Genomic DNA, 16036 nt, shown 5'->3' with positions numbered 1-16036 from the left:
CCGGGTTCGCTGTTCGATGTAAGGGGTTCGGCTGATCCGGCGGTGTACTGGAACGTGGACCACTGGGTTGACGCTGATCCTTCTCTCTATCTACCATAGAGGGTCTTATGTGCAATTAGTTCTAACAATATTTGTACTAATGACTATTAAATCTTAAAAAATAGTGGTAAATAAATCTTTATTTTCTGTTTTCCCTCCTTTTTTGGGGATTTTAAGATGTAATTGTGGTAGCAGTTAATTTGTCGTTTAATCAAAAAATTGTCATTGATAATATGACCTTGTCAATATCTTTTTGAGTGTTTTGACATGTTTTAACTTTTAAGGGGTGGTCAGTTTTTTGTTTATTAATGATAGAATTGACGTTTTCGTCGTTTTGATTGATATCTTTGAATTTCCTTTTCTTTTCCTCTCTTTTGGTGCTTATTGATATTCAACAAGTTATTATTATTATTATTATTATTATTATTATTATTTAGTCCTGTGAAGTTGGCATTATAACAACAGTCTTTTATATTAGTCTTAGCTGTTATTGTTATTTATTAGTTAGCATCAGCAAATGTTGAAGAAACATAATTTTGGTAAATTTAACAATTTGGGCGATTCTCTCTAGTGCATGTCAGTCCACTTTTTCCCTTGAATTTCAAATTTAAAAATTAATTTATCAAGTTAGAATTTAATTCTCAATTATGAATTTTTCGTTGAAATATAAAACCAGAGCTTACTACATCAGTTTATTAAAATCAGAACTTACTACATTAGTTTATTATAATTAATATCTTATTTGCAATCTTTTGTTGGGTGGGGGAAAATAAAAACACTATCGGACTTGTTTACGTACGAAAATCTCTGCTTGTTTTTGTAGGCTCACTAGTCACTATATTTTGAATTAAGAATGATAATATTTTGAGGGTAAATTGCACAATCCCCCCTTAAGTTTGGACGTTTTCTGGATAGCTCCGACCAACGATTAGAATAGCAAAGAATCCCCACTTAAGTTATGGGGTTCTGAAAAAAACTCCCTTCCACGTTCAATGTTTTTGGGAAAAAACTCCCAAAAGCATGAATCATAATTTTCTCAGGCAAAATTATATCTTTGCATAATTTTACCTACCAATGTGACAAAGGTAGTTAATACCATTAAAGACTTTTTTTATGTTGAAAATTTAAGGGAGTCTTCTGAAAGTCAAAAACATAAGTATAGTTTTGTGCAATTTTAAAAGTTCAGGGGTTATCTGAGGAAGGGCCAATCTTGGGCAAGGTTTTGTAAAAGAACAATTTTTCAAAACAGCTCCTTTCAAATTTTTATTTTTCAAAATCGACCCTATTTTTTTTATTTATCAAAACCGACCCGTTTTTTTGATTAGCAGCCTAATCACATTCCTATATAGTCGGGGTTGCCAACCCCGACTATTTAGGACTTAAATTTGTATGGTTTAAGGCTTCTAATTAGGGTTTAACATCCTCCTAAATAGTCGGGGTTGGCAACCCCGACTATTTAGGAATGTGATTAGGCTGCTAATCAAAAAACGGGTCGGTTTTGATAAATAAAAAAAACAGGGTCGGTTTTAAAAAATAAAAATTTAAAAGGAGCTGTTTTGAAAAATTGTTCTTTGTAAAATTTACGCATGTTTTAATATAAGACGTGGTCAATAAGCAAACAATAGTCTCAAACGGTGACTGCACTAACCCTGTTGGGGGACCACAGAAGCTACCAGTTTGTCGTACTATGGCCCACCGCACTCCGATACCCAGTCACGTACACCCACGCGTGGTCCCCACAAGCAGTAGTGGAGTCCAACTACGGGTCAGACGTTGAGTGTGGAATGCGCTAACGATAACGGGTCTCATTGATGTATGGGTCCTACTGGATCAGGTGTGGAGGAGGTCGGACGTCCAGTCGACCGACCGACTGACCGACCAACCGACCAGAGGTCCGCTGCTGTTACTGCTACTAATGGTGTAATTCAAGTACAGCAACCTGTTACCTTTAGACCAGGAGGTCCACTCTACAGTACTTCAGCAGGCTTTTTTTTGGGCTTTTTCGATATTGGTCCCTTAAATCATAGTGAATTTGTATTAGTCCCTCAAATTTTAATATTTTGATATTAGTCCCTCAATTACACTTTAGTTGTTGATATTGGTCCTTCTGTTAAGATCATGGTAAAAAATGATGACCCGTGGTTAGGTTAGTGCTAACTCTAGGTGGGTAATTACCAAACTAGCCCCCACTTATTAAATTTGGATGCTTTCAATCTTTTTCTTCACCAACACTTTCCCAGTTAAGCAAAATCTCCCTCTTTTCCCATAATTGTTTAAAATCAAAGGGATCAAAGTAAGAAGAAGGGTCTAAATGGGTTTGGGTTTGTAATTAATGGGTTTGAGGGTTGTAAATGGGTATGAGTTAAATAGATAATAGGTTTGGGTTTATAATCAGAGGGCTATAATGGTCAATCCACCCAAAAATGTTAAGAGTTAACAGAATATTCCATTAAAGTTATAACATTAACTAACTACAGTACTAATATCAACCCACTAATAATTTTTAAGAGACCAATATCAAAATATGAAGATTTAAGAGATTAATATCAAAATGCTAATGATTTAAGGGACTAATATTGAAAAACCCCTTTGCCCTTTTTTCCCTTCCATATCTGAGACTCCTACTTCATATTTTTCTTCATTTTGGAATTGACTAATAAGCTTGTGTTAATACCCCCAAGTTATTCTCTTTTTTCTAGAAAGTCTTTTCATATTATAGATTGTCTTGTAAGAAGGATTAGGTGTGGAGTTGCCCTTTTAATAGGAGGGTGCAACTAATCTAATAGCATTTACGAGCTCCGAACTAAACGTAGGATGATGTTTTTCCTGATATCTATACTAGTAAAAATTGGATGAGTGGTGTACATTTCATTCATTCCTATTGTAATTTGGAGGGTAAAATGGTAATTTTGTAGAAAGAATTTGTTTTCCTTTCATTTATTTTCATTCTTATTTCTAAAGATTCTAAACCATGACATGAAAATAGGATTTGGACTCACATAATTAAGATTATAATTTTTCAAAAGAACTATTTTTTTCCTTTCTTATTTCTAGAACATTCTAAATCATGAAATGATAATATCATACAATTAAATTGTGATATCTCCATTTTTTATTTTTTCATTTAACCACTTACCCTAATTGTATTATCCTCAATTAGGAAATTACACAATAAAATTGTGTTAAGGATAGACTTAATTGCTAAAGAACAATTTAATATATATTTTCTATGTAGAACTCCATAATAAAACTGTATAAATTAAATCATCATCAAACTATTACGTGAAAATGGAAAACTAGTCATATAACTGAATATTTATTGCACGTGCATTGCACATGCCAATGTGCAGTAAGTTGAAATGCAATATTGGGTAGATTTCACAAAACACGTGAACTTTGGGAGGTTTTCCATGAAACCCTCGAGTACTTGTAAATTCAATTATAACAGCCATACACTTTGCCCAGTCTTGCAAATTTCTTGTAAGCTTTCAAAATTTCAAATAGGATCTGTTAGGATCTAGGTGCTAGCACCAAAAATAAAAAATCCGAGAGAACACATGGATATCCCCTAACACGCATAGGGAAAAAAAGTTTTTTTTCTTCTGAAATTTCCCCCCTATTCTCTCGTTTGGTTCACCAAATTTTGCACTAAAGAGGTTTCTACAAAAGGTGGAAATCACATAAAATTTACTGAAAACTAAATTCGACATTTTTTTGCTTGAAATGGGTGGAAATATGATGTATTGCATTATTTTGGAAAAAAAAAAATAAGGAAAGTATATGACAACTCGTTCTTTTTTTACAATGTATTTATTTCTCTCTTTTTATCAAGTTTGGGTTTCATCTTCATGAGTTTTGATTGATGAGTTGTAGAGAATCTCTACAATCAAGAATATAAAGGATCTCTACTACACCTTTTTGGGTTTTGCAACCAAACAACAGATCGGCAAGAAAGTAAAATTACCTTTCGCTCTTGTTTAAAGTTTGAAACAAATATAAACAAGCATTATTCCAAGAAACCATTGGAAATTCACGGAGTTTTGAAAATTTGCATTCCCTATAACTTTCATCAGCGCAAATATTCCTTGTCTTCGAGTTCCTGTTAGTGTCAATTACTCCTTAGTCTTAATCTAAGCATCAGTGTATTAAGCACATGTGAGTTCATCAATCATCTCCATTTGGATTATCCCAAATAGCTTAGGCTAAAGTTATGTGATCATCAATCCTACACTAATAAAGTAAAAACCTAGATGTATTTTTTTGCCATTTGACAAATTCTAAGAGCTCTCACATTTAATAACTAATAGTTCTTTTTGACTCGTTCTTTTTTCACTATCTCATCTTGGTCTTCTATCCTCCACATCTTGGAAATTCCTGTTCTTCATCTTTCAATTTTCTATAAATCATTCATCTTAATTATTCTCTATTTTTTTAAAAAAATCATTTTTATCCTCTCTTTTTTATCCAAAACTCTAATATACATACTAGAATTTTAATCTAATCCCATGCGATGCACGGGTAACGGCTAGTTACTTATATATAAGCCAACCCAAACCCGTTTTATATTAGCTTTAAGAATTTTACTGCGTAGCTTACTTCTATCCAAATCTACAATCTCATACTCATATGTGAAAACGGCGAAGGAATTGAGGAAGGAATTGAGAAAAACGTGAAGAATAAGCAAAACATGCTTCACCACACCCTGGTGTGGTGTCTGCCATGAGTGTGGCAGAATCTACCCTGTCTGCCATGGGTATGGTGTCTGCCACACCCTGGTGTGGCAGAATCTGCCTGTTTGCCATGGGTGTGGTGTGTGTCACACCAGGGTGTGGCAGACTCGTTTTTAGAATCCCAAATCAGTTTGGGATTGTGTTTTGTTATAAATAGAGACACGTTTTTAGGGTTTCTTTGGCTTTGTTTAGGCTTTGATTGGGCTTTGATTAAACATTGATTGGGGGATATTTGGAGCACAAAAAGAGGTATTTTTTTGAGCTTTTGATTAGGGTTTTATTTTGGAGAGATTAAGAGTTTTGTTGGTGAGATTAGTTTGTTCCTTCGAGTAATTTGTAATCTCAGTTTGTACTCTTTCTCTATTAGTGAAAACCTCATCCCCCCTTGCCCCGTGGATGTAGGTAACTTGCCGAACCACGTTAAAATTGGTGTTTTATTTGTGCATTGATTTTGGTTAGTTTTGGCCCTCTTTGATCGGAGTTTGGTTTGGTTCATCGACACGGTTTTCAACAACAATTGGTATTAGAGCACAACATCATATATATAGCTCAATAGTGCTATTCTAGAATCACAATTGCAGTCGAAAGAAGATCTTTAAGTTTCCATGCAATTAATGTTTTTAGTTTACAGTCTCTTTCTTTGCAGCATTCCTAAAGTTAAAACTTAGAAGAAAGGCCTCTAATTGTAGCTCTCTCTCTCTGTCTCTCTTTCAACTCGCTCTCATGTCGGCTTTACATCAAAAGACATGAGAAAAAGACCATTTGACTAGGCCTAGAATCTATAGATATGCGAAAACTTTGACAGAATCTATATATTTCGAAATCTATTTCTCGACTTTATAAGAGGACGCATGTTTTCTTTCTCACTTTGAAATGTATACCTTCATATAATTCATCAAAAAGGAAATTATGTTTTTTGTTGAATTCACTTGAATTATAAGAGGACGCATGTTTTCTTACTTTCGCCGAGTTTGCGCTTTGCTTGGATTCTAGATGACTGACCTACATTGGAAACTAAGAAGTTTACACGGACCCAACCCTGATGAATGTGACTGGAGCCTAAGATTTTGCTTGGTGCTCGCTATTGTCAACTCACAAATATGTTGCTCCCAATTCGTGCACATGTAAGCATATTTTGCAATCACAAGCAATCTCCTAAATGAGGTACTTGATTCATCAGTACACATTCATAATGTCATTTCATTTTCTTTGTGACCAGCTCCATTGGTTTTAGAAATTAATTGACATTTTTTTCATTTTCATTGATTTAGTGGTTGGTCGACGGTCAGTAGCTTTCAAATGATGGTAGTAGCTCAGTGCCTTTCACTTTTGCAAGGTAAGTCGAGACTTAGATTTTGTGCTTCGAGATTCTAAGGAACAGAGATTGTCATCTGTTTAGCCTAGAGATTTACGTGGTTTTTCGCCACAGTTTAGCTTTAGGGTTTTTTTTAATGAAAATCTTATTAATGGTACACGGGGGCGAAGTTGCTGACCGTTCCAAAAAAAAAAAACCCATCAATGTGTAGTCTTAGGGTCCGTTTGGCTCTCTGTTTTTGGGTGGGAAAAAGCCCAAAAGCTGCCACAGATGGGACATCTGTCTGTCACAAATGGGACATCTGTGGCAACGTTCGAGCTCCCCCGAAACCAACCAAACTGACCCTTACTTTTTATCTTTAGACCTGTTACATGAGCTCATTCCATCAATAACTTTTACATCAATACCAAGACTTACCTCACCGGTTCAGCGCACTAAAAATGTTCACAACTTCGTGGGCTTTTTATGTGCATACAAATGATAAAAGACTCGGTTGAATGCACTTAAGGTGAAAGAAACAAACTGTTCAATTTCATTGTATAATACATGCTTTCATCCGAGCTAGTTATATTCTAGAAACGTTATAGCCTCTTCACACGTGCGTGCATGCTTTATCGTATATCCATCAGACATCGGAGTAAATTTGGAAAGCAAAATTTATTCTTTGGACTCAAGTTCAAATAAAATTATATCCACTCTCTCTTACACCATTGAGTCTGCATTTACATCTGACTGCATGCTAATTTTATCTCAAATCAAGAAACATAAAAGTAAAACCGAGAAGAGCACCACAATCAGCTACTTACATGCTACAAAACCGTTCAAAAACCTCTTGAACCTGCTATGAATTAAATATGACAGACAAAGGGGAGAAAAACATTTCTGACAAATTTGTCATCTGGATGTATAAATTAAATGGTGAATTATGGAATAAGCTAGACCAACTAAGTAAAGAGAGAAGATACTCAGAATCTACAGCACAAAAGCCCCATCCTCCAACCTTGGTGCTTCTTCAAACCTCGCCGATCAGCTTTTGCCATTTTCACTGGACTGCTATTCCACTCTGATTGAAGTCTGAGTTCGAGGGGCGGGGGAGAGGAATCATAAAGTTCCGTTAAATAAAACATGGACAAAAAATTTGGGCAGAATAAGGAATACATGAATTTCAAATGTTCGCATATTGTAGCCACAACTTATACCGAGAATATCCTACTGATTTGAATATATTTCACCAACCACAAGTAGCTTAGGCCAAAAGGGATGGAATTTCCACCATTACCCTCCCAAAATAAAACATTTGAATAGAGTTCAAGTAGTCATAGTTAATATATATCAACACAAGGGTAAGCACAAAAAGTTAATAAGTACGATCTCATTATAGAAGTTCATTGACGAAAAGAGCTCTTTATGCTATGTTCAGCTACATATTTCTAAGTTATGCCTCTACTTCAAGTTTCGAAATAACTTGCTACCTTTGATTCTTCACATAGAAAGGTAAAATAGCACAATAATTTGCTACATTTGATTCTTCACATAGAAAGGTAAGGTAGCACAATATAGTCAGATATTAAGGAATAGAACTAGGAAACATGGACAAAAAGATAGTAACCCTTAATTTTCAGTATATTCATCATAGCAGCATATGTATTCATATCTAATTTCAGTTTCTTTTTTGAATTCCAGAATCTGTTTCTGATATCTGTTTAAATTAGGCTTTCAAAAATGTATTATCAGTAAAAATATCCACAGATAATATTAAATTTACCTACACGTGCGTGGTGCGCGAGCGACACACACACATATAAAATGTATTATCAGTAAAAATATCCACAGATAATATTAAATTTACCTATCCGTGTGCGTGCGTGAGCGACACACACACACAGGGTGCACACACATATATATAAAGAGAGAGAGAGAGAGAGGTGAACTTATGTAACTTAAGTGGACAAGAGGCCTTTGTCCACCAAACTTTCTATCCACTCATATAGAAAGTCTCTTCATATCTTGCATGGATCCCTAGGTATCATCAATGGATTGAAGTCTCTCTCTCTCTCTCTCCGTCTCTCTCTCTCTCTCTCTTCTATAATATATATATATATATATATATATATATATATATATATAATATATATATATTATATATATTATTATATATATATATATATAAAGCATGTGCGAGCATGTGCCTAAGGTGAAATACAGATTTTGACCACCTATTCATTTACCATCCTATATTCCTACGAACCAATAATAGAAGAAGCATGTTAACTGAAAGGTTGAGGTCTTGTGTAATTATTCTTTCTCCTAGTTCTACCTAATTAACTCAAGTTCGCTAATCTACTGCAGAATATTTGCATTATTTGCTCTTTTTCTGTTGTCATCTTTGTAATTATAGTGCATGACATGAGAACCTAAACAACATAACAACCGTTACTAACTTCAGTGACATAAAATGGTTCCGGTTAACTTTGGGCACATAACCTCCCGCATCTACCGATATATATTAGTCAATCATTTAAGCAAATGCTTGACGTGAACAAATAAATAATGATAAGAGGCAAAATGACATTATAAGAAAGTGAAATAAGATAATTTGCAGTTGAAATTTCTCTGCAAGTTTAAGTTATAGTACTTACATCGGAAATGCAAAAGATCTTGCACTGGTGGTGCTACTATCCGATCGAAGAGAAATACTGCCAGAATACGGTATACGCCCTGAACTGGCTAAGGAACCAGACAGAATGGAGGGTTCAGATGCATTTGATTCTCCTTGCATAAGTTGAAGAAATGAATATCTCAATGAAGTTGTTGCACCTTCAATCTTTGTCTCTTCAATTTGAGGACTATTACGAGCCACCACCTCAGTTTTCTGGCAGTTTGTGCTTTCCTTATTCTCATTACGGCCACTTGTTGATGCTGATTCTGTGTCGAAATTAAAAGTAATGACATCACTTGGCACCTTTGAGTTAGGAATTTCCTTGGACTCATTGCTTAGAACAGAGATTTCAGAGGGAAATGACAAGGTGGTCGATGCTGCATTGGTATCTTCTGATTTAGCCTGTAATCAATTAGATATAGAGCTATAAAGTCAACTATGTTTCGAGAAAGCTTCAACCATTTAAACATATATCACAACCTCGAATATATACCCAATGTGAACTACATACTTCCATTTAAACATATACCACAACCTTGAATATATACCCAATGTGAACTACATACTTTCCTTCTCATAAATCTGCTAAATTTGCACCATATTACACTTAATCCAGCTTATTCTAGATCATTTAAGACTCAAAATATTCTTTCTACTTTTCTACTTCAAAACATACCCCTTCCACTAGTCTTGCACTTAAGCAATGCTACCATCAACCTTAACAAATAAGGAATCGAAGTATAAGTTCTTTTGTACCTGTACATATATAACTTACGACTCTGATAAGATATAGTTGGATTATGGCATCTAAGTCACTAATCAGTATGAAAATCATCAAGAAAATAAGCTTGATGTTGTTTGAAATTAACAAGATCCCTGGTCCTTATCAATGTAATAGAACAAATTTTATCCCCTCAGAATGAAACGAGGGATAACATTCTGACATCCTAAGCAATGATCAGTATGCAATCTGTCAATTTCAAATAGGTTTGATGTTTTATGAAATTAGCAAGATCCCGCACTCTAAATAGAAAAGATTTTATCCTATATAGAGAGATAAGCCCTCGACCAGAAAGAGGAATGGAAAAACATTTTGTGGAAGGAAATATATCAATGAATGAAAACTATTTGGTTACCTCAAACTTTTGTCCATCGGCAGATTGTTTCTGATCATCATTAGTAGCCTGATCCAATGAATCCGCTTGTGATGATTCTGTAGTTTTTTCTTCTGAAGGAAACAACTGGTTTTTAATGACCTCCAAGGATGTATCACTTACAGCCGATTCAACTGTATCAAACTTGTCCCAGTAGTTGCTTAAATTCATAGAAGAATCCTTCTCCTCACAATCACTGTGAACATCAGAAACTCTAGCTACTGAACTTTCAGTCACCTCAGCTGATATATTACCTAACACTGGTTCAGCTGTATCTAACTTGTCCCTGTTGTTGCTTAAACTCACAGAACTCTTCTCATCACAATCATTATGAGCATCAGAAACTGGAGCTAATGAACTTTGAGTTACCTCAGCTGATAAATTACCAGACACCGATTCAGTTGAATCTGAGTTATCTTGATTATCAATTGAACTCCCAGAATAGACTCTCCCATCAGAATCATCGAGAAAGAGAGAAGCTTGATCTGCTGGATTTCCAGTGAAGTTAGCTGAATTGCTTCTTAACACTGATGCAGTTATATTTAGCTTGTCTCCACTGTTGACTGAACTCAAAGAAGAGTCCTCATGAGAAACTGGAGCTGCTGAATTTTTAGTTACCTCAGCTGATATACTACCTAAAACTGATTCAGTTAAATCGGGGTCATCTTGTTTGTCAATTGAGTTCGAGCTTTTCCCATCAGAATTATTGAAAAAGAAAGAATCTTGATCTGCGGGATTTTCAGTGAGTTTAGCTGACATATTACTTATCATTGATGCAGTTAATACTAGCTTGTCTTCACTATTGACAGGAGTTGCAGAAGAGTTTTCACATGAAACTGGAGCTGCTGAATTTTCAGTCACCTCAGCTGTTATATTATCTAACACCGATTCAGTTAAATCTGGGTTATCTTGACCGACTGTCCCTCCGAAATCATTGAGAAAGAGCGAATCTTCATCTGCTGGAATCTCAATGAACCTAGCTGATTTGTTACGTCTTATTGATGCACTTATAGCTAGCTTGCCTTCACTGTTGGTCAAACTCACAGAAGAGTCCTCATAAGAATCCCTATGAGAAAAAGAAACCTGAACTTCTGGGACTTCAGTAGTCTTAGCAGACTTTTCAGTTACCTCGGTTGTTATGTTGTCTAATACTGATTCAACTGAATCTGGCTCATCCTGATTGTCAATTGAACTAACAGAAGATCCGTTCTTATTAGAATCACGGAGAAAGAACGAATCTTGATCTGCTGGATTTTCAGTGCACTTAGCTGGTATATTACTTACCACTGGTGCAGTTGTATCCAGCTCTTCTTCACTGTTGACGAAACTCACTGAAGAGTCCTCGTAAGTATTAAGACGTAAAAAAGAAGCCTGGTCTGCTGGAACTTCAGTGATCCTAGCTGAGGAAGTTAAGTCTAGTTTGCATCCATTAAAACCATAATGAAGAACACAAATTTCATCTGCTTGATCCTGATTAATAGTATCTGTACTATCCAATACAGTGTATTTTAAGTCCATCTTTCTGATTGAATCATTGAGCCCATTGGCAAGGGTTTGGTTGCCCACTTCTACTACCAAAATTTTGTCAGATGATCGTACCAATTTGTCCATTGGTATATCTTTGACAATGTAACGGGAATCATCTTCGACACAAACTCTCATCTCTGAGAGTTCAACTTCAGTCACGATCTTGTCATCATAGAAAAATTCTTTTATGTCCGTTTCACGTCCATAAGCAGAATCAGAATAAAAAGCTTCCACACATTCATCATCCATCTTATTTCTGTTGAGGGAATCTTTAACATTCAAATAGTGCTTTCCTCCATGGGTGATGTCGAACTATGTTTCCTTTCTTTTAGAGCCCCTTTGTCTGTGACTAATGGATTGGTCGTAAAATGGTTATCATTTGAAAGAATGAAGGAGTTGTCACTGTGAACAATTACTTTGGTATCATGCGCCTGAGAAAGATAAGTGCAGTGATATAGTGATTCACAAATCTGAAAGGAACCAGAGATTGCCCAAGTGTTAGATATCAATGATAGAAGATGAAAAAATGTGATTGCCATTTTCATTTTAACATAATAGTATATTATTCCAGAAAAGAATAAGTTGAAGAGAATTGTAAAATATTATTTGAAACAATGGGTATGATGTCCATTAAGCAGCAGATAAGGAAAGGCAGTAAAAACTAACTATTACCAAATTTAATCGTTTGTAGTACTATGGCGTCTGCTGGATCAAATATTTAATCTACACCTACAATAAATTAGTATCGATTGAAAAAAGAGATTAAGTGGTTTCCACCATAATGGCACTTGTATGAATTAGATTAATAGAACACAAAAAAGGGCTTTTATGTTTGATAAGGTAAGTAAGTGTGCTAATGAATAGAAAGAAAGAAGACATATTTCAATGTGAAAAAAGTAATGCGCGAAGCTTAGGTTGACGAGAGTTCTTATGTTCAAAAGTTGATTACAAATTACTTCCTTCTGACCATAAATTTTAATAAGAACCACCATATTAGTTAGAAATCTATATATGATTCAAACAATTTTTACAACGCCAGCTACTTAAGAATAACACCATGCTACCTATTTGTCTCTTCAACCAGATTTTTGAACTCTGGAGTCTAAATAACTAGTACCAACCAAAATCTCCTACTCTCATGTTTTGTAGTCGTTTTTTGGATCTCAGACTTTAAACTGTAAGAAAAAATCGGCTGTTCCATACATTTGAGGAGACTATAGCATATTCATAATGCAAAATGGACTTCAAAAGGTTCAGTATCCATAAATTTTTGTTGTAAATGGCTCTTAAATTTAACGCTTAAAAGTCTCATGGTATTATCAAATTCAAAGTGTACAGTGTATCTTAAAAGCTACAATGTTTTATTCGAAGCTTTTAAAGTATCAACTTAACACTTCAGAGTGTAGTTTAGAAGCATTACGGTGTGCTATCATATACAAGTATTTTTAACTTACAGACTCATGAACTTATCATAAAAAGTAGAACGAGACAAATACAGCACAATATTTTTAATTTTTTCCAACTACCCAGATGAATACAGTTCTATAAATGGAGAAATTCCAGCTTGTAGTGAAGATCTTAAACAGGCCATCATGACATTTCCTAAGTTCCAAATAGGCTGAGTCAAAATAAAATCACTCAGAATAATATTTGATTAGACTACAATAAAACGCTGACTAACTAAACCTGTTGGAACGGATGTGAGAAAAAATAACAAGAAAGTGAAGATCGAAGACACAGATTTACGTGGTTCATTAACATTGTGTTAGCTAGTAGAGAGAGAGAGCGATTTTATTATATGTGAGGCGATAGAATACAAGTTACATCAGAAGGAGTTTATATATACCGCTCCAGAAAACCCTAGGCATTAAATAACAGATTTGGGCCCAATTAATAAAACCTAATATAGAACCTGATGTATCCTGTGGACTATGGGCTGACATAAGAAGTCCACAGATTCAAGGCATCTCAACAAAACCTACTCATCTTAGCAATGCAAGTATTTGTCTCATCAAATAGCATAAAGAACAAGCAGCATATTGATAATACATCATGGTCTCTGTTAAACAAAATCTAGCACTAAATTGATATGCACATTAATGTTCAGAAGGATGGACAAGATACATTTAAAGGAGGATTACTCATCATTTTCTACTCATTAATCCCTCCAAATTTAAGAAAGAAATATCAATTAGTGAAGAGGGTTCCTCGGTTCACTGATTATTATTTCCCCGCATTCTTCCTTAAACAGCAGAAATAATTGAAAACAGGGGGGGGGGGGGGGCGGGTGTTGGATTCAAAAATCAGGCGGAAAAAAAGTGTGAAACTCGGAACCCGTGAATCTAAAAACTCTTGCCGAAGCCACAATCGATCTCCAATCACCCCACATCCACAGGACAGGACAGATACATAAAAACAAAATAAACTAATACAAAAAGGAAAAAAGAAAAAAAGACATCAACTTTCAAAATAAAAGAAGAAAACAGAAGACAAAGAAAGATTATTAAGAACTTACTACTTTAATATTGTGCAAATCTTCAACCCCAAAAGACCCATTTGCCTCTACCTGAAACCCACATCAATGCGAGCAAAATAAATGGACAAAAAGATAAAATTGAAATAAAACAAAAGAAACCCACATAAAACTAAATTAAACTAGCATGGCAGAATCAAGTAATTAAAAAAAATTAAAGTTTGAGAACTCCGTACCAATTTTTTAAATAAATAAAAAATTAGATAAAAGGGGCAGCTGGGCAAGGATGAGGTCTTTAGAAAAAGGCTGCGATCGTTGCAAACGTGAGTGAACAAGAGAACGTTAATGGAGGAGAGGGGCCTGGCTGCAATTTTGTAAATTTAGAGGAGGGTAATCTGCTAGAAGTCTACCAAACAGGTAGTGTGTGCATTAAATGAGAGAATTAAATACACCCAGAAATTGGAAATGAGAATTTGACACCTCAATGAAATTCGCATTGATCTCGAAGCACCTCAACTGTGGTTAGTGGGGTTAATAGAATTAATTTGAGATTAATTTATAGAGTTAGTGCTATAGGGTTAGGATTTGTGAGCTTTTTTTTATTGAGATTTGGATAGGAATTAGAAATGAATCGGATCATGAGAAGTAACAGAAGCATGGTTTTCGGCGAGATATTTGGTAACAGTCATGTTTTGATATAAACAAAAAAGTTCAATAAACACCTTAACATCAGCAAAATTTGTGACATTAGGACATTGTTATAGTTTCGTCTGTTATAATTTAGAGTAGTGATAATTGTACTATAAAACTTATACTATTTTCATACTCACACAAATAAAAAAGTAGGGTTCATTGTAACTCACTATTTTTCTTGACTATCTCCAACAAAGAAACTCATATGTTTGTTATTGGTAGCATAAGAATAATATGTAACTTATAGTACAATTATCATTTCCCTTTAATTTAACGGAATGTTTGGCGAATTTAAACTGAATTAATAAAAATGTGAGAGAAGTTTTCTTTGTGTGAAAATACATTTTGCTTGCAAAATTAAATTATTGCTGAAATTAGAGGAAAAAATTGTAAAAAAACATAATTTTTCCAATGCAGAGGAATTCCCTCTATTTCATTTCTCAAAATGACCTGGATAGTTTCTTTACAAAAAGGTAAACATGTGTTAAATTTGATTGGTGCAATGATGAAAATATGTTACCTTTACGGCCATGCAAACAAAACACTCATAATAAGTGCAAATTTAGCAACAAGAGAAAAGTAAATTCGCAAATATTTGGGGATTGGAGGGATCAGGAAATTAACAAGATACTGGAGCTGTAATTATTTGGAGAATTAAGGGGGAGCGAACAACAGAATATTTAATAATAATCAAAGGCCATATTCTCTCATATATCATCAATTTATTGTTAGTCTAGAACTTAAAATTGGAACCGCGATAATCGATAATCTGTGTGATAAAATTTTAAGGTGTTAGTCGCATAGAACTAAAACTAGAATAAAATTTTACAGTGTTAGTCAAGTAGAACTCTAACAAAACTAGAATTGGACTAAAACTAGAATAAAATTTTACAGTGTTAGTCAAGTAGAACTCTAACAAAACTAGAATTGGGATAATGATACAAAATTATATAAAATTTTACAGTGTTAGTCAAGTAGAACTCTAACAAAACTAGAATTGGGATAATGATACAAAATTATCCCACTTTTATTATTTTTCTATACAAAAATGAGAGCTCTAGTCTCTCAAATATTCCAAGTTTTAGTTTGGAATTAGGTGGTAAAAAAACTAGAACTCATATTTATTTTATTATTTTTTATATTTTCTTTTATTTTTCTTTTAGACTATATTTTATTTTTTATATTTCTTACTTCTTTCCTATTATGGTTATCACCATCATTAGACCATTATAATAATAATAATTTAAATTTATTATAGTCTAACCAAAAGTTATTTAATAGTAAAGAACATTCTTGTGAGCAATTATCAATCAATAATAGTAAGTTTAAAATACATAAATAGTATTTATATCTTTAAAATGCATAAACATATACTTCATGATTATAAAAGTTATTTTATCAAAATATCCCGCTTCACAAAATTGTTCCTATTTATCCTATAAAAAA

General features: G+C 34.1%; 1 protein-coding gene across 2 annotated transcripts; it reads right to left on the bottom strand.

The window, feature by feature from the left end:
• Positions 6753-14412, bottom strand: LOC109849179. 2 transcript variants are annotated; one of them, XM_020419001.1, is made up of 5 exons: positions 14378-14412; positions 13940-13990; positions 9880-11894; positions 8724-9145; positions 6753-7158 (listed from the first exon to the last, which is right to left on the bottom strand). In XM_020419001.1, exons 3-5 carry the CDS (start codon positions 11671-11673, stop codon positions 7050-7052), a joined length of 2325 nt encoding a protein of 774 aa, XP_020274590.1. In that variant the 5' UTR covers positions 11674-11894; positions 13940-13990; positions 14378-14412; the 3' UTR covers positions 6753-7049. The 2 variants fall into 2 exon arrangements, with proteins under 2 accessions (XP_020274590.1, XP_020274584.1); XM_020418995.1 differs by lacking the exon at positions 14378-14412 and adding an exon at positions 14134-14280.

The sequence above is a fragment of the Asparagus officinalis genome, chromosome 1, assembly GCF_001876935.1.
Source record: "Asparagus officinalis chromosome 1, Aspof.V1, whole genome shotgun sequence".
NCBI lineage: Eukaryota > Viridiplantae > Streptophyta > Magnoliopsida > Asparagales > Asparagaceae > Asparagus > Asparagus officinalis.
Note: the sequence above shows the minus strand (reverse complement) of the source record. Positions and strands in the feature narration are given on the sequence as shown.

Bases quoted from the DNA above. Each gene is read 5' to 3' on its own strand.
- LOC109849179 (XM_020419001.1), bottom strand. From the start codon at position 11,673: ATGGATGATGAATGTGTGGAAGCTTTTTATTCTGATTCTGCTTATGGA. The intron at 9,146-9,879 runs GTAACCAAATAG...AATTGATTACAG, and splicing joins CCGATGGACAAAAGTTTGAG to GCTAAATCAGAAGATACCAA. The intron at 7,159-8,723 runs GTAAGTACTATA...CCTCGAACTCAG, and splicing joins AGATCTTTTGCATTTCCGAT to ACTTCAATCAGAGTGGAATA.